This window comes from Canis aureus, chromosome 11, assembly GCF_053574225.1.
Source record: "Canis aureus isolate CA01 chromosome 11, VMU_Caureus_v.1.0, whole genome shotgun sequence".
Classification (NCBI taxonomy): domain Eukaryota; kingdom Metazoa; phylum Chordata; class Mammalia; order Carnivora; family Canidae; genus Canis; species Canis aureus.
The window spans coordinates 30,070,446-30,088,717 of record NC_135621.1 but is presented as its reverse complement, the minus strand read 5'-3'; the positions used below and the strand labels follow the sequence as shown (position 1 = coordinate 30,088,717).

Sequence of the window (18,272 nt, the reverse complement as noted above, 5' to 3'; positions counted from 1 at the left end):
CCCCAAACCCTGCCCCTTTCTTTTTTTTTTTTTAATTTTTATTTATTTATGATAGTCACACACACAGAGAGAGAGAGAGAGAGAGGCAGAGACATAGGCAGAAGGAGAAGCAGGCTCCATGCACCGGGAGCCCGACGTGGGATTTGATCCCGGGTCTCCAAGATCGCGCCCTGGGCCAAAGGCAGGTGCTAAACTGCTGAGCCACCCAGGGATCCCTGTCCCTTTCAAGAGGGTGGGGATCCCAGGAGGCCAGTGAGCTGGAGGGCCCAGCCCCCAAACTTCAGGACTTGGGGGTGGGGGCAGCTCAGGGGCAGCAGAAGACAGAAACCCAAAGCATCTCTGTCCTGGGAATCGGGGGACTTCTGTGCTGTCAGGGGGCGGCCAGGAGGCTTAGATCTCTCTCTTTACTCCCTCCCGGTAGCCCCTCTGGAGGGTCAGCCCACGAGGGCAGGAACTCATGCGCCACGCTGCACCCCCCACCTGGAACACAGTGAGAAGGTGCGCAGTAAGTGTGCATTGAATGTGGATGACGCTGGAGCGGAAAGACAGATATCGGGAAAGTAGCAAAGCACCACCCCCACCCCCACCCCCGTGGCACCCACTCCACACCAGGCCCTGCTGGACACGGCAGCCCCACCTTCCCTCTTAAAGAAGCTCGCCTTCGCTCAGGGCCTGCCCCGAACACTGCTACCTGACACACTGTTGGGACACTTGTCGTGACCTCCAATGGTAGGGGTTGGGGACTTCTGGCTGCCCGACACCCACAGCCCCAGATTCCAGCCAGGTCTTACTCTGCATTTGTTGAGAACCAACCCCTGTGTCCTAGGACGCCAGGTTTTTAAGGGATTGCCTCCACTCCTGGCTCTAGCACGGGGACAAATATGATTGGTTGAAGTGGGGTCTGGGAGCCAGGCTGGTCCAATCAGAGTAAACCTTGATTAGAACTTCGCCTGGGGCAGAAGTTCTTTTTTGTTTGTTTTTTGTTTTTTGATTTTTTTTGCTAGTCTTGAACCTGGAAGGATGCTCTGCGAGTCACCTGCCTGAGAATGAACCAGACAGCAGGAGGCAGAGCAAAGAGGTGCAGGACAGCAAGCCCTGATGATCTGATTTGAGTCCCCCTGATGTTTCCAAATTTGGATCGATAGATTTATTTCCTGCTTAAGCAGCTTGAATTAGGAATGGCAAAAGTTCTGACTGGCAGAGTCTGAAAGTATCCAGACTTCTACAGGCAAATGTAGCTCAGGATCCTGTGAGTGGTGTACAAAGATCTGAGACATGGCAGGAGCCAGCTGGACCCGGGTTTTTGACTGGCTGTTGCAGGAACCCACCAACATTCAGAAAATTTTATTTGTTTTATGTTGTCCCAAAAACAAGAACTAAGGCCGCAGGTGCAAACTTCTGAGACACTCATTTTAGCTCAGTAGAAGGAGAACTTGCAGACAAGCAAGACCATCAATACGGGAGTAGCCTGCCTCAGGAGGGACCCACCCCTAAAGGTACGCAAGTGGTGGCTGGCACCATCCGGCCCGAGATTTCCAGAGGGGACTCAGGCATCGGGCGGGCCTGGGGTAAATGGACAGATGCTTCCACATGTGGCACGTAATGCAAGGGTGGCTCCCCTCTGACCCCTGGGAAGGCAGGAGCAGGAAGGGATTGGGTGCAGAGCCTGCAAATTCACAGCCTTCCAGCCCCAGGGGGCCTCCAGCCCAGAGAAGATGATCAACCAAGCTCTGCAGCCATCTGCTAAGAAACACCACGGGGAGGGGACAGCAGGGCCAGCCAGGGTGCCACTGGGCTTTGGGTGAGGGCCCCGGAGGTCAGAACCATCTGGCTGGGAGAGCTGGGTGGAACCTGGAAGGAAGACATGCGGGGCAGGGTGAGAACCTGGGGACAAGCAGATCGCCTGCTCCCGACTCAAGGCTCGCTGCCACCTCCCAACTTTTTTTCGGGGCTGGAGCTCCCACCAGCCCACCCTGCTTGCCCACCACACAGCACCCTCTCCATCCTTCTTGTCCCCCCACCAGGTAGCCTCCACCCCATGCTGGTCCCTCCTCCGCCCCAGGGGCTCTCAGCTCAGTCTGCCCTGCCTCCACCCTTCTCTGTGGGTGTTGAGTCTCCCTGACTCCACTGGGCTCTGCTTCCATCCCTTGTCCTCCATGGCCTCCTGCAGGGTCAGCAGGGTGGAAGCCCGGTGACACTCCTGACATGGCTCTGGCACTTTCTGATACCATACCCTGCACCTTCCTTCTTGGAAACAAGAAGGCTCCCCTGAGTTGGATTGGCTCAGGCAAATAGGGAAACTGAGGCCACTTTGATCCCCCCCCCTTCTGTCTTGGGCTAAATGCTATTATTCCCAGAGATACGGGAGGCCACTGGGCAGCGGCTGGACACCACCCCCCCCCACCCCCGGCCGAGCCTACTGTGTGCGGGTGGGGGGCGGTGGGGAAGCGGTGAAGGGGCGCTCTTACCCCTACAGGATGCTGCAGGGACGCTTCTGTGGCCGCGTGGGCTGGGGGCACAGGACCGCCCGGATCGCCTCATCAAAGACGGTTTTCAGGCCTCGCTGGGTGAGGGCCGAGCACTCCAGGTATTTTACAGAGTCTAGGGTGGGGCGGCAAGAGGGCAGAGGCCAAGGTCAGGGGATGGGCAGAAACCTCTCCCGAGCACCCCCTGTGCCAGGCTGTGGGGTAGGGTGACCACCACTCTCTGCCTCCACCGCCTCATGCCCGGAAGAGGGAGCCTGATCCCCAAAGGAGAGGCTGAGCCCCCCAAGGCAGGTCCGGACCTCTCTTAAATGCGGAAGCCCTTACTTTCTGGAAGGCAGGCAGGAATGTGGAGGCATTCCTGGCGGAGACAGGGGCTCGAGCAACATGACAGTGACTGAATCTTTCCATGCCTCAGTTTCTTCTAGAAAACAGCCACACACCTGCCTCCATGCTTCCCCCAGGAGGCCCTCATGGCCCAGGCACCAAGACCTTCCAAATGTCACCTGACCATTCCTTAGCGTCACCTCGTTTTACAGATGAGGACACTGAGGCTCATAGGCGGGGACTCATCTGTCCAGAGTCACATGCTGGAAGTTTCTCCTCCACCTCGGGGTGGCTGGGGGCTGCCAGGGAGGGGAACAGGAGGAGAGAGCTTTCCCTCCCCCCTGAAGGGACCAGACTTCTTCCACCTGACGGCTCCAAGCAGGAGCCTGAGGAGCAGACAGCCAGAAAGGCAGGCTGAGTTCCCGCTCCCAGGGCCAGTGTTCCATGACCTTCCGGAAGGAGCCTGTGTGAGTTCCCATGACCACTACACCACAGTTTCCGTGAAGTAAGGAACCACAACACCCCTTCTTTGAAGGGGGCTGGGGGCTGAATTCAGGAACAAGAGGAAAGAGAAGGGCAGGAAGGGGAACTCTGCCCTCACCCTGGAGTCCGCTCCTGTGGGGGAAGGAAGTGGACCGGCGCTGATGGGCACCTGCTCTCTGCCCAGCACCGAGCTGGGTGCTTCCAAACCCTTGTGAAGAAATACTGTGATTTCCCACTTACAGATGAGGAAACAGGCTAAGGGGGGAGAAGCATGGGGCCCAGAGACACACAGCTGGGGAGAGGGGAGCCAGGACCTCCAGATGGAGGAAGCCCACAGATGACCTGGGGTTGGAAAGAGAGAAAGAAAAGATGGGGCGGGGACAAGGAGACAGGTTCACAGAGCACGTCCCTGGCACACTTGGGAGCATACTCCCACTGGGGAGCGTGGGTAGTGGTCCCAAGGGCCTGGCTGGTGGGGACAGAGTGCCCTTGGTTCTGTCCGGGACCCTCATCACCTTATAACCTCTTACGCCAAGAATCGTGTCACCAGGCATTTGGCCACTGTCTCCCTGCAAGGGACCATAGCCAGTGTCCACTTCTTCCACACTGGCCAACTGTCACCTCCCTGCACCCTGCCACCCTCTTGCTCTTTTTGGCCTGGTGGCCTCCAGAGCAAGGGTCCTGAGCAGGGGTGGAGGTGAGTGTGGGGGGCTGCTGGGCTCCCTTCAGCGCTGCCTCTGTCCACCCTAGGAGCCTGGCCAGCCAGCCCCCTCTTTGTGTCTCACTCTCCCATCTGTCTAGGACATGGGGACCTGGGACAGCTTGTCAAGCTGAGCCAGGTGGGGCAGAGGAGCAGCAGAGGGCCAGGGGGTGGGCAGGCGGCAGCAGGTGCCCCAATGACCATGACTAATGGAGTCAGGCAGCCCGGCTTTGAATCTGGGCTCTGCCCCAGCCTGGCTGGGTGGCCTTGAACCAATGACTTTTCCTGGAGCTTCACTTTCCAGTTCTGTAAAGTGGGGGCACTGAGACCCTCCCTCGTAGCTGCTGTGAGAACAAAGTGGGCCCGGCACCCCAGAAGTGCTCAGTCTCATCAGCCTGCTGTGATTATCGGCTGGGGCCTCGACTGGCCCCACAACTCACCACCACAGGCTCAGGGCAGAGGCAGCTGTGGGTCCCCCGGGACTCCCCCCCTGTGGCTGAGGCTGGTCCTCGTCAAGTTCACAGTCACTGCCCCTGCCCCACCCCCACTCGGGATCAGTTCCAGGAGAGATTGGCTAGAGATCAAGGCAGGACCCTGAGCCCCCTCCTTACGGAGGAGAAAGGACCTCTGAGGATCTCGCAGGCCAGCTTGTACAGATGGATAAACTGAGGCACAGAGAAGGGGAGCCACGTTCCCAAGGCCACACACATGGTCAAGGCTGGAGCCAGGACCAGCATCCAGGCTTCTAGCCCCTCTCCTTGTCCTGAAGCAGGTGCTTTAGAAGGGGACGTGTCCAAGGCTGGCTAGAGAGTCAGCGGGGGGCAGAAGGAGTTGGGGCCGGTCAGAGAACAAGAGAAAGCAAGGGTACAAGCCCCACATCTGTGAGGAAAGCCAGCAGGCCGAGGAGCCAAAGAGCCCAAGATGGGGCTGGGGACTCAAGGCTTAAGAAGCAGCCCCAGGCCCCCTGAGGAAGATGGCCATGTCGCTGGACGAGTCACAGGAAGGAGGAGGTGGCAGCTGCGGTTTCTCTTCCTGTAGAGATGTGAGTCCCCAGAGCCCTCCCAGTTCCGGCGGAAGGAAGAGTGGTGAGGCCAAGGCAGGGCTGGGGCGGGGAGGCCCTACCTACTGGGGTTCCAAGTAGGCCCTACCTCCTGGACCTGCGGGAACCCATGCCGAGGCAGAGTGTCCGGGCAGCTGGATCACAGCTCACGGCGGCCCCACCTAGCTAGGGATGCCAGGCTCGTGGACAAGTGTCCCATCCCCCGGCTGCAGGCCGGTCAGGGCTTGACCCGGGACAGCAGGCCCAGGTACCAGGGGAGAGGCCAGACCCATCAGTGATACGGGCAGCCCTGAGCCCCGGGGAGGAGGGCCTCTGAGCCAGCAATCTGCTGTCTTGCATTCAAATCCCAGATCTGACACCTTCTGGCTGTGTGACCTTGAGAAGTCACTTCACTTCTCTGGCCCAGTGATTGGGATGCAAAGAGCACTTGGGGTGAGGAGGGAGGCCAGGGAAAGAGAGGCGAGAAATCACCCTTCAAACTAAGGCAGAGGCACCTCCTCCAGGAAGCCTTCCTGGACAACGCAAGCTTGACCTGGCAGCTGATCTTCAGAGCAACCACGGCGCACCTCACTCTATCCCTGCTCCATCAGCTCCAGCGCACTTGTTTCAGTGTCTGCGTACGGGGCGCGTGTGCTGCTGCTGACCTGCCCTGAGTGCGGCCTGCAGGTGCCGAGCTGGGAGCTCCCTGGGTGTGAATTCATTTGATGCCCCCCAACTGCTGGGAATGATTACTATGCCATGTTTCGCTCATGAGGAAACACAGGCACAGAGACTCAACCAGGGTCACACAGCCTGGCCCGGGCCCAAGTCGGGCCCCTCTGGCAGCCAGCTCCCCAATCTGAGCCCGAGCCCCGTACCGATCTCCTTGGCCAGGGCCAGGCCCTGCGGGTAAGTAATGGGCGCCAGCTTCTTCTCCTTCAGCCTCTCGATGGTGTCCTTGTCGTCCCGCAGATCCAGCTTGGTGCCCACCAGGATGATGGGCGTGCTGGGGCAGTGGTGTCGCACCTCAGGGAACCACTGGGCAGGGGGGCAGGACCGAGAAGTTGTGGGGGACAGCCCAAGGGCGCATAGGCATGAGCAGGTGGGGGCGCCAAGCATGGAAGAGAAGAGGGGGCACAAGGGGGTGAAGAGAGGCAGCAGCAAGATTTCATGAGAGGAGAAAGGCAGGCAGAGGTTGGGAGGTTGGGCGGGGAGGAGAGGGGCAAGGTTATAGAGGGCGGGGTAAAGCTGACTACCCCAGGCCCCTCAGAGCCCCCTCTGAGTCTCCCCCCGAGTCCCCCCACTCCCGCCCCAGCCCTGGTGGGCAGGCAATGGGGATGTTCTCTGCGGCCCCTGCCCCTGCCCTGAAGTCACGGGGCCCTCCCCTGCTCAGGGTCACCTGCCCGCCCCCCCAGGCCCCACCCTGTCCTGCTCACCTTGGCTCTGACGTTCTCATAGGAGGCAGGGCTGACAAGGGAGAAGCAGATGAGGAAGACGTCCTGGGGACAGAGCAGGCAACAGTCACCCACGAGGGGAGGCCTGGTGGCCTCCCACCCGGGCCCTTCCCACCCCGAAGGGCCTGTCCCTCGAGGCTAATCCTCACATGACACTGCAGCAGGTGCCGCTCCCACCCCGATCTACAGATGGGGAAGGTGAGGTCAGGGGCAAGCCACCAGAGCCCCTACTCCTCCCCGGGCACCAGCCCTTTCCTGGCCAGCCTGGAGGGAGGGCCAAGGATGCCCACACCCAGCAGCCACCTCCAGGCGGGCCCCCACCTCTCCTCCAGGGACTCAGAATCCTGGGGTCCCCATGGGAGCCTCATCCAGGGTCTGTCTGCCCCCCAACCACTGGGAGCCAGGGGGTGCCAGAGCCCATGGGGTAGAGGGGCTGAGGAGATGGGCAGAGAGAGAACTGGGGGACCGAAGGAGGGCGGGGACCCCCAGCCCCCAAGCCCGGATGTGGCCCCTTCGGCAGCAGGGCGAGCCCGGCCCGGGAGGAGGCCAGGGAGGAGGCCAGGGCAGCGCACCGTCTGCGGGTAGGAGAGTGGCCGGAGGCGGTCGTAGTCCTCCTGTCCTGCCGTGTCCCACAGTCCCAAGTTCACCGGCTTGCTGTCAACCATCACGTTGGCCGAGTAGTTGTCGAACCTGTGGGGAGCAGGTGAGCGGAAGAGTCAGCCTCCCCTGGGCCCTCCCATCCAGCCTCCCTCGTGGGGTGCGGAGGCTGCAACCCCAGGGGGGTTAAGGGATGGCCACAGCGGCAGAGTCCCAGAGCTCCGTGCCCTCGGCTTTTCATTCCTTTTCTTTTTTCTCACTGCTGATTCATGACATTAATAAGTTTTAAATGCAGGTGAGCATCACGAGGAAAGCGTCGTCTCCCATCACCCTTCGGCCCTTGCCTATCCTGACGACAGGTGATTTTTGGAGGCTGCACACTGTTGGCTCCATCAGTATCAACTTTTCCCACATCCTATGCTGGACTGAGGCCTCCCCCAGCTGAACTCCGTCTCAGCTGGGGTGCCCCCTCCCCCCCGCTGCCCCGAACAAACCCTGAGAGGAGGAGGTGGTGCAGAGGAGCCTCCGGAGGAGATGGGCAAGGGACTGGGAAGGGCCAGCGGCGCTGCAGGGCGCGCGGTGGGACCTGAGGCTTCCTATCCAGCATCTCTATTTTGTGTTGGCAGAAGGATGTCCCCAGACACTAAGTCCCTGGTCCTCCAGGCCACTCTGGAGTGCACACCGAGAGCCATCCTCACAGACAGTTTCAAGAATTGCCACCCCCACACACAGATAAGACGCATGCTGTGTCCGGCATCAACAGCTAAAATCTCCCGCCAGCCCCAGAGGGGCCCCCGGGGCAACCAAACAAGCTTCCAGATTTTTTTTTAATTCACTGCAACAATTTGGGTTTCTCACTACACATAACCCCTAGAGGAAGGTGCGGGTTTCTCAGCCTGTGGAAAAGAAGACTGGGATCAGAGAGGTGTAGTGACCTGCCCAAGGCCACACAGCCAGCGACTGGCCAAACTAAGTGAGAAACCAGTTGTGTGTGATTCCAGGGCTCACACCTGCACTCGCGGCCCTGTGTCCAGCTGTGCTCACCCACTGCCTGGGAGGGCTAAGGGCCATCACTTTGTCTCTCCTCACTGAGGCCACCCACGCTGGCCCTGCTCTCTGTCCCCTGCCCTGGCCCACTGAGACCTCAGGTTCCTCCTCCTTCTCCTCCCCTCATACACCAGCCAAGCAAGGCCTCCACTGCCCACCTCTCTGTCCTTGCTCCTCCCCAGAAAGCCCTTCCCCACCTCTCTTTGTCCAAATACTCCTGCTGACCTGCCATGGGGTCCTGCCCACTCTCCAGGCTTTCCACTCCTGCCTGTGCCTCGTTCTAGAATACCCTTCCACCCCCTTTCACCCTGTCTCCTCTTCATGCTTCAAAGTCCTGCCCAGGCAGTTCCTCCTCTGTGGGGAAGCCTTCAGGCCACCCCCTTCCCTGTCCCCCACCTGGAAACAGCTTCTTGTTCCCTCCCTTAGGCAACTGCTTTGTCTTGACCTTAAACACTGCAGTTAATGTGTCTCTGTCTTGCCAAGGGCCGTGGGCTCGAGTGGGCAGGGCCCAGGCCGGGTTCATCTGCAATCTCAGGCTTCGCACCCATGAATGCGGGTGGATTGGAACTAAAGCAAACTGAACTGAAGCCCTTGGAATGCCACCTCCTCCAGGAAGCCCTCACAGAATGCTGCTCACTGACAGGCTGAAGAAGTCCTAATGCTTCAGAGTAACTCCAAAGACACCTGTTCTGAGAAACTCACACACACACACAAACACACAAAAGTGAGCAGTCTGAGATTTTGAACACTCCATGGATGAGTATGCACACCATGAAGTATATACCATGCGTACTCATCCATGGAGTGTTCCGGTCACCTCTCCATTCCTCAGATGGCCTCGCTCCCTACTGCCTGGAAGCTCCTACAAACACTCCTCCTCTGACTTTCCACTCTTCTTCCTCCCTCCCTCCTCGTCCCCAGTGCCCGGCTGACTCTTCCTCACCCACCTCTAGCCCTATCTCAAGGTCACCTCCTTCAGGGAGGCTTCCCTGCTCCCCCAGTTAGTCCAGGCCCCAACCCAGCAATCTTTACCCAAACAGCGGGGGAGCCTGCCTTGCTTGCTCTTCCCTGCATCCTGAGGCCAGTAAAGCACGTGTCACGTAGTAGGTGCCCCGTGTACCAACTCTGGATGCCGCCCATACAGCCATGGGATTTCAGGAATAAGGCGCTGTCCCGGGAGACACCACAGGGCATGATGGGGAAAGAAGCACCTAGGGTTGTCCTTGGCCTCAGTCAGAAACATTCCTTTGGATCACACTTAGGGTGTGGGGACACTCTCCTCTCTAGTGTCCAGCCTGAAATTCTGGGGCCAAAGAGCCTCCCAAGATTCCCTGAGCCAAAGGCATGGTCCTCTCAGAGCCATCCCCAGGGTCTCAGGGGCCATGGTGATGGGGCCTTTAGAGCTGGGTCCTGGGACCTTATAGCAGCACCAAGCACCGAATAGGGGGCCTGGCAGAAGGCTAGGGACTTTTATATGTTAGATCTTGAAGTCCCATGTAACCCGAGAAAAGGACCTCAAGTTACTCCCATTGGACAGATGGAGAAACTGAGGCCTCAAGATGTCAAGTGACCTTTCCATATCATAAGTGAAGGAGCCAGGACTGAGCCTTGCTCCTTCTGTGACACCTCTTGTAAGCAAGTGGACAAATGACCTGGGGGCGTGGCTGTGATTTCTACAGGGACAGTTACCCAGAGCTAGGAGGGCACAAGGCTCCTTGTGAGCCTCGTCCTGGCTGTGTGACCCTGAGTGAGTAACCTAGCTTCTCTGAGCCTCACGCTCTTCAATGTGCAAAAAAGTCCTCTCTCGTGTGGCCCTTAGGAAGATCCGAAGAGAAAGGACTTTCAAGCCACCCGGAGGGGAGATGCTGAGGAGCTGAGTGATCTCATTTTCCACGTCCTCACACATACCCACTGGTCCCTCCCCAGAGGTCCAGCCTCCAGAGCCAGAGAGATTCCGCAGGCAGCCAGCGGGGACCCGCGCCTCCCGGGGGTCTCCTTTCCTGAGACTCACAGGCGGCCAGCACCAGAGGAACCTCACACCAGCCTGGCCAGTCCTCACCCCTTTTTCCAGATGAGGAAACGGGCCCACAGACAGGAAGGCATTTGCCCAAGATCTCATAGTCAGTTGGTGGCAGAGCAAGGACTAAGTGCTGTTCCCCAATTCAGAAAATCCCACATGGTAAACACGGGGGCTGTTTCATGGCTGGAAGGTGGGTGGTTTGAGCCTGGGCATGGGGCTTCCCAGATGGCTCATGTTTGCTGAGCACCCGCGGGTGTCAATGACTTCTCCAGGCCCTTCCTACTTAGACCACCTAAGTGGGCCCAGTTAACAGATGCCACCATTGTCCCCATTTTATACTTGAGGGTGTAGACTCAGAAAGCAGGAGTGACCTGTCCGAGGTCACACAGATGGAGTGTTTTCACCCAGAGTGTCCATAGCCTCTTTCTGCATCCCCAGGGCTCCAGGCCCAGCCCTGACCCTGGCATGGAGAGGAGGAGGGGATTGGGGGCAGGAGGAAGGGGGCTCTGCACCCAGCATCACCTGACCCCCACCCAAGCCCACACTCAGAGAGGAAGGTGGTGTATTCAGGAACCCAGAGACCTTGGAGTATGCATGGCTGGTGACGTGGGGACCGGGGGGACTGACCCGTTCAGGAGGGGTGTTGGAACTCTGGTCCTGGTCCTCAGGGCAACGGGGCCCTGCTGAGAGGCTTCACCAGGCAGGGGGTGACGTGATCATATTTGCCTTTAGAAAAGGCTCCTTGGGCAGCCCGGGTGGCCCAGTGGTTTAGCGCCGCCTTCAGCCCAAGGTGTGATCCTGGAGACCAGGGATCCAGTCCCACGTCAAGCTCCCTACATGGAGCCTGCTTCTCTCTCTGCCTGTGTCTCTGCCTCTTTCTCTCTCTCTCTCTCTGTGTCTGTCATGAATAAATAAATAAAATCTTAAAAAAAAAAAAAAAAGGCTCCTCTTGGCCACTGGATGGAGAAGTCTGGGAGAAGGGTCAGAGGGGCAGTGGGGGGCCAGTGCGGAGGGTCTTACCAAGCTGGTAGCGAGAGGGGAGGGTGGCAGGGGGGAGTCCCAGGCAGACCACGAGGGGACGGAAGAAGGTGCATGAGTGAGGGAGGCTGGAGGCAGCGGGGCCCAGTGAGTGAATCACACCCCTGGTGGTAGGCGTAGGGGTGAGGGGCAGTGAGAGCCCAGCAGGGCCGCTGGTGTCTCCGTGTTCATGGATTACCAGGCTCCACTTGCCAGGAGGTGAAATGAAGGCGAACACCAAGTACTGGCCAATCCGACCTAAACTAACCGCGAACATTCCCTACCACCCCTGAGCTACCCACTGGTGGTTGAGTTCTGGCACCTTCTCAGAGCCGGCCAGCACATCCAGTCACTGCAGAGCACCAGTGATGTGCTCACTCTGCCCTAGAAGGTGGTGTGATGGCAGTGAACTGGGCAGACCAGGGCCCTGTCCTCCCAGAGCTTCCCTGCCAGCAGGGGAAGTCAGATTAGGAAGAGGGCCTGAACAACATGGAGCGGTGGGATGGGGGGGCCTGGGTGCCAGGAGGGACGGCGGGTCAGGGTGCTGACCCCCGAGCAGGGAGCTGAGTGATGGGAAGGAGGAGGACAGAGGCATGGGGGGTGGGGACAGGTGTGTCTGGGATCCGCAAGGAAGCCCAGGAGTCTGGAGAGGGTGGGTAAGGGGGGGTATGGCCAGAGGTGAGGCTTGGAGCAGGTGCCATTCAGGGCTTCACATGCCAGGAGAAGAGATGGTCCCAAGAGTGAAGGGGACCCTTGGGGGGTTTTTAGGCCTAGGTATGGCTGCATCTAATTTTCATTTTTGAAAATTCATCTGGGCTTCCTTTTGAGAATGTACAGGGGAGAGGTAGAAGGGGAGAGCCCCTAGATCACAGGGTCTTCCTGCCATGTGTTGGTATCCCTGACACCCAGCACAAGACCATCCACAGGGCGGGCTTTAGTCCCCCCATCTGAGGAAACGGGGTATGACCCTGAGCTATTAACCCCCACCCTGGCCATGAGCTGAGCTCAGCTCACCTGCTTATCTGATCGTGTGCAGCAGCACATGCCTCCAGGTCCCAGGAAACCCGCCCACCCCCAGCAAACCCTCCCAGCCCCAAGCCGCAGCAGGTACCCCCACCTTTATCTCTGTGCTAAAGATCCCCTGTTTTCCCCAATTCCGCTCTCCCCAGTGACCCCCAACTTCCAACATCAAGGGCTCAGCATGATTTATCTCCCCCTGACAATGGGAGTACAGGCATTGTAGCAGGAGCCCCTCGGAGGGCTTGTCCAGAGCTGAGCAACTCTGTCCTAGATGACAAAGGAGGGTGACATGCACAACTGGACCATCCTTTGTAGGCTCTGATGCCAAATGAAAAATGCAAAACCTCCTGTTCAAAGGTTAAGAATTTCAAGATTGTCCTACTATCTGCCCAACTCCCCAGAATCCTGGGAACATAGACCTTGCCTGCTTCATTCTGTCTGTCCTGCAAGGGCGTCCGGTGTCCCGAGTTGTTCTCCAAGTCGCTGAGAACAACTGGCCCTAGCTAGTCCCACCATCTTGCACCAGAGAACACGCCTTTCTTCTCCCTGGCCACGGGAGGCACCCTGGCAGTGAGCCTGGGGTTGCCCAGTCCAGCCCTGGCCTTATAAAAGGGAAACTGAGGCTCAGAGAGGGGAAGTGATTGGTCTAAGGCTCTTCAGCACATGGGCCCCCAGCCCAGCTGGGACAGGCAGGGGCAGGGGTACAGTCATGCCACTGGTGACAATGAGCTTCTGCAGGAACCGCCTTACCTCCCACCTCGAGCCAGCCCTCCCTCAGCATTAGAAGGTGCCTGATAAACGTTTGATGACTGATGGCAAAGGTGCAAATAGGGCAAGTGCAGAGAGGGACAAGCGCTGGCACCAGGCGTTTGGGGACTCAGGAGCCAAGCTAGGGCTAAAACCAGTGCTGCAGGCTCCCTGCCCTGGTTTCTTTGCTGGGTCCTGGCTACCTCCTTCCTCCGGCCCGGGTCGAGGTGCTGGCCAGTGTCCTGGGCGACAGGCCCCTTAGTTGCTCTGAGCCTCACCCTCGTGGGTGACCTGGGTAGAACACCCGCTTCTCCTGAGGATCAAATGAGGGTACACATGGGTGACATTTTGTGTGGGGGCCAGCACACAGTAGGTGCTCAGTAGATGGAGGGCAGCTCTGATGGATCCTCCTAGGGGGCCTCTCCATGAAGTTCAATTCAGGTCAACTCAAAACGCGTCCATCGTGTATAAGACAATGTGTAGATCGTAGTGTGCATAAGATCATGGGGGCACCCGAGAACTGGGTGAGGCTCCCTGCCCTGCAGAGACTCAGAGTCACGGGGAAGATCAGATATAGTCACTCCAGGGGGTGAGAGGTCCTTGGGGCTGGATGAGAATGGCTCCCGGAGGAGGAGCTGGCCTGGACGTCTTAGACACGTAGGAAGGAAAGGCTCTCTGGGCAGAGGGAACAGCCTGAGCAAAGGCCCTGAAGAGGAAATGCCCAGGGAGTGCTTGGTGGGGACCAGCAGACAGAACATGAAGCAGTGACAGGGCTGTGACATAGGAAGGCGAGGTCGGGAGAAGCCCACACGGAGCCTTGAGTGCGGTGCTGGGGTGGGGAAGTTGTCCAGTGAGTGCTGGGGCCTCCGAGGGCTGGTGCTTCCCCACTTACCCTTCCCCCACCCAGGCTGCCACCCACAAACTCCTAACACGGCAATGACACCCGCCTCCACACCCGACAGGAGGGCAGGGCTTCCCTGGGCCCTCTCCACCGACAGCCCCTGTCCTGCTGTCTGTCCCCTAGTGTCAAGGCCCTGACAGCCGCCTCCTCACCGCCCCCCCCCCACTGCCCAACCCCAGTCCGGTGTCCCACTCTGGCCCAGGCCCATCAAGGCGCCACTCGCCTCCTGCCTCACCCCACCACGTCCAATCTCTCCCTACCCGGGGGCCGGGGGCCTCAGCACTGGTCCTCACTGGCCGTCGCAAAGTTGCAACACTGGTCATTAGGATCACCAGGCAGCCCCGCCAGGCAGAGAGACCCCCAGGTGCCCACCCTGGGCCCCAGCACACAGGACGTGCCTGGGAAGGAGGCGGGCTTGGCGATGATGTGTCTCCCATCCTCCCAGCCCCCCGCGCACCCGCAGGACTCACACGGTGGGGATGTACTCTCCTGGGAAAGCGTTGGTGGTGTAGCTGATGAGAAGGCAGGTCTTGCCCACGGCTCTGGAAGACAGGAAGTTCCAGAGGACAGCGGTCATGGCCCTGCCCCTGACACTGGGAGCTTTCTGGGTGCCCGCCCCGTCCCCGAGCCCAGCCCTCAGGGAAGACCCAGGCCCACCTCCCCAGGCCTCAGTGTCCCCACCTGCGGATGCCGACCTCAATGGTCCCGAACCCAAGTCCTGAGAGTCATCAGGGGTGTTTGTTAAAGGGCAGGCTCCAGGGTCCTACCTCAGAGATTCTGATCATGGGGGGTGGGGTCGAACTGGGAATCTGTATTTTTATTTTTTTAATTTTTATTTATTTATGTATTTATTTTTTTAAAGATTTTATTTATTTATTCATGAGAGAGAGAGAGAGAGAGAGAGAGAGGGAGGCAGAGACACAGGCAGAGGGAGAAGCAGGCTCCATGCAGGGAGGCTGACGTGGGACTTGATCCCAGGACTCCAGGATCATGCCCTGGACTGAAGGTGGCGCTAAACCGCCAAGCCACGGGGCTGCCAGAATCTGTATTTTTAACCAGCTTTCCCAGGTGACCCGGATGTGGGGCACAGGGTTAAGGGGCCGGGGGCTGCCTAGGCCTCTGTCCCCATCTGGTGGTGCTGAGCCCCCTCGCCGCCTCAGCCAGAACCCCCGGTGTGATCGGTGCTCCCCGTCCTGGACTCCTCGGGTCTCGGGGTGGGATGTAGCTGGGCGTCACCCTCCACCGGGAGCCCCATGGGGAATCCGCAGGCCCCTGGCTCCCAGCCCTGCCCCTGCCAGCCGCCCCTACCAGTTCATCTCGGCCATACATCTCACTCTGGGTGTCTTGGTCTTTTATTTTTTGTGTCATTTGTATAACTAAACGCCCATGATAGTAGCTTCAGACTGGAAAAGCAAAATAAAATAATGCGAGTGTGCAGCCCCCCCCCCCCAAAAAAAGAAGGGGCCAGGGGGCGGGGAGATACCCAGGAGACCACTGAACGGAAGGGGACAAGCCACAGTGCCTGACCAGGGCTCTGCGATCACGCGCCTGGGCTCCAGAGCTCCAGACACCAGCTCCACCACCTTCCGGCCTCGGGCAAGGCACTCAGCCTCCAGAAGCCTCAGTTTCTCCATCTAGAAAATGGGGAGAAGATGAGCTACTTCTCCTAGGAGCGCGCTGAGTGGTAGATTAGATGAAGCCCATAGAAGAAGCCAGCCCACGTCTGGCACAGTGTAGCAGCCAGTCTACATGAGGGCAAATTACTTGACCTCCCTCCTCTTCCCGTCCCACCTCACCCGACACCCGAGAGAGCAGCAGTTAAGAGCACTGAGTTTTGAAGTCAGAGGGACCTGGCCTCAAATCCCACGAGGACTTGGGCAAATTACTTGACTTCTCTGAGCCTCAGTTTTCCCACCTGTAAAATGGGCCTAGTGTTAGGTTGGTGGGAAGATCAAATGGGAGGGGTTCCAGGGGGTCCAGCTCCTGGCCCGTAGTCAGTGCCAGCGATGGCCGTGGCGCGCTGCCTTCCCTGGGCCTGCGGGGCCGCTGGGCTGGGAGGGGACCTGGGCTGTGCAGTGGGAAGTCCAGCAGCCAGAGGGGCAGCCCTGTCCCCTCCAGCTCCACTCTGGTGTTGCCACGTCCTATGCTGAAGAGGCTGGCCACCTTCTCCCCACCGCTGCCCTCCCCAGAGCTTGCCACCAAGGTGACTCTGAATGACTGAATGCTGGCTTCTGCCCTCCCCTCCTCAGATCAGATACAAAGAGGAAGTGAGCGGGGCTGGGCCGGGGGCAGATAAGGCCAAGCCGGTGCCTCGGAATCAGCAGAGGGCTGCCTGGTAATGCACCCGCTCCCATGAGACTGATCAGAGCCCAAGTCAGGCCGACAGGTCAGGGCCACGGGGCCCCGGGCCCGGGAAGATCTGGGTCTCTTCAGGCCTCAGGCTGCCCCTCTGCAGAATGGGAGAGTTGCAAGGGAGGCCCGCCCAGCTAGAAATGCTGGGGGGTTTGCTGGGTTGGACTCACGGAAAACCCCAGGTGGCTGGACCCAGAGACATTGTCGCTGGCCAGCACCAAGATGGGCAGCTTAGACCAGTCGTTACACAGAGACCCGCGGGGACCTGACAACCTGAGGCCACTGAGACCTGACAGCTGAGGGCCCTCCCCTGCCCCCCCACCCCCCCCCCCCCCCCGCAGCCCAGCCTGGCCCTCACTGACCCTCCCAATCACCCTCCTGTCCCTCCTTGCTGCACCTTCCTTTCGTGTCCCCCTCCCCCTTCTGCTCCTCGCCCACAAACCCCGCACATCCTCCCCAACCAGGCAGGCTGAGGCGGAGGGGACAGCACCGGAGGGGGGAGGGGGGTTAATACTTCTTGAGCACTCTCTGCACAGGACAGCCACTCAAAATATGTCAGGTGACCCTCACATCAATCCCGGGGGCGTGGTCTCTTCCCAGATGGCAGAGCTGAGGTTCAGAGAGGCTCTGTGGCTTGCCCAAGGACACACAGCCATGCAAGCCAGCCACTGGAGCCCAGGCCAGCCTGATGAAAAAGGCCACCCTCCACCTGCATCCACAGAGTTGAAGATGGTTCCCGTAAGAGACCTGCTCCAGCTCTCAGGGTGCAAGTGAAGGGCCCCAGGCACCTCCACCCTCAGTCTTGTGCCCTCCACCCACCTCCACCCACCTCCACCCAGGCAGCTTCCGGAGTGAAGTGGGCAAAGAGGATGAAGCTGTCCTCTCCCTACCTCGGGGGCTCTCCCTGGGCCCCAGGACAAGAAGGGAGCAGTGGTTTCTCCCAGCTGCCCCCCAGAGACTCCAGGGCAGGCGGGCCTCAGGGGTAGCCCAGGAGAGAGCTTCTGCCAGGTGAGGAGGTGCAGCCAGGTACCTACCCATCTCCCACCACCACACACTTGATGGCCTGCATCTCGCTCCGGGCCTGGGAGGTAGCGCCGGTGACAGCTCAGGGCACAGAGCGTTTCCGCGGGCTCCAGGGGTTTGGAGAGCCTGGCAAGGCGCCCCGCCAGAGGAGCAGCAGCAGCAGGACAGGAGGCAGGAGGAAGCGGAAGGGGAACTTACCCAAGCTGCTGCCCCAACAGCCGTTTGCAGAAGGCGGAGCATGCGGTCTGGTAGGACTCGGGGCCCCTCAGGTGCTGGGCTGGGACGCCAGCAGGGGACCTGGGGACCCTCTGTGCTGGGGCCTCCCCGCTTGCCCTTGGGGTAGGGCCACAGTTGTTCTCCAAAGACTTAAGCTTCCAGAAATTCAGTTCATCTTAATTCTAAGTGTCAAGCATTTAATGAGTGCCTGCTGTATGCCAGCCATAGTGTCAGATGCTGGCGAGTCCAGGGTGCAAAAGGTACAGCTGATCCCTGGGGAAGATGCCACCTGACACATGTGTCCATAAGACAAGGCAGGAAGTGATGGGGTCAGGGTGGGGGATCTCTGGGGAGGGGAACTCAGAGCTACACAGAGGGAGAGTTGGGGCCTCTGAGCATTTGAGCCAGTGCCTGAGAGGTGGTGCCAGAGAGAGGGCACTCCAGATGAGGGATTGTGTGAGCAAAGTGCAAGGCTCCCCCAAGCAGGTGCGAGTGTGGGGGTCCTGGAGTGTGGAAGGATGGGAGGTACAGGGGAATGGGGGGGGCAGCTGGGGCAGGCAGGGGGTGGAGGCCAGCTGATGGAGAAAAAGTAAAAGGGAAGTGATGGGCAGTACCCCACAGGAGCCAGTCTTGTGCTGGAGGCTGCCTTGGGGAACTAGGCACCCCAGAACAAGGATCCGTGGCTCATTTTAACAGCGGGCAAATGGAAGGTCTGAGAAGGCAGTTGGCTGAAATCGGACCCAGGGCCAGGTGACTCCAGGTTTTTCTGGCATCCCAGCCACAGAGAAGAGAAGGAGACAGAAGCCCGAGTTCTGCAGCTCGTGGGGAGGAGGAGTGCTCCCCCTT

General features: G+C 59.4%; 1 protein-coding gene across 2 annotated transcripts; it reads right to left on the bottom strand.

The window, feature by feature from the left end:
• Positions 1-1,329: 1,329 nt before the first annotated feature.
• RAC2 (Rac family small GTPase 2) lies at positions 1,330-17,408 on the bottom strand. 2 transcript variants are annotated; one of them, XM_077914629.1, is made up of 7 exons: positions 17,222-17,405; positions 14,306-14,377; positions 7,059-7,176; positions 6,469-6,531; positions 5,911-6,070; positions 2,469-2,601; positions 1,330-1,851 (listed from the first exon to the last, which is right to left on the bottom strand). In XM_077914629.1, the coding sequence occupies exons 1-6, from the start codon at positions 17,254-17,256 to the stop codon at positions 2,471-2,473; spliced, it is 579 nt and encodes a 192-aa protein (XP_077770755.1). In that variant the 5' UTR covers positions 17,257-17,405; the 3' UTR covers positions 1,330-1,851; positions 2,469-2,470. The 2 variants fall into 2 exon arrangements, with proteins under 2 accessions (XP_077770755.1, XP_077770756.1); XM_077914630.1 differs by lacking the exon at positions 1,330-1,851 and having other exon boundaries at positions 2,526-2,601; positions 5,904-6,070; positions 17,222-17,408.
• Between the last annotated feature and the right edge of the window lie 864 nt (positions 17,409-18,272).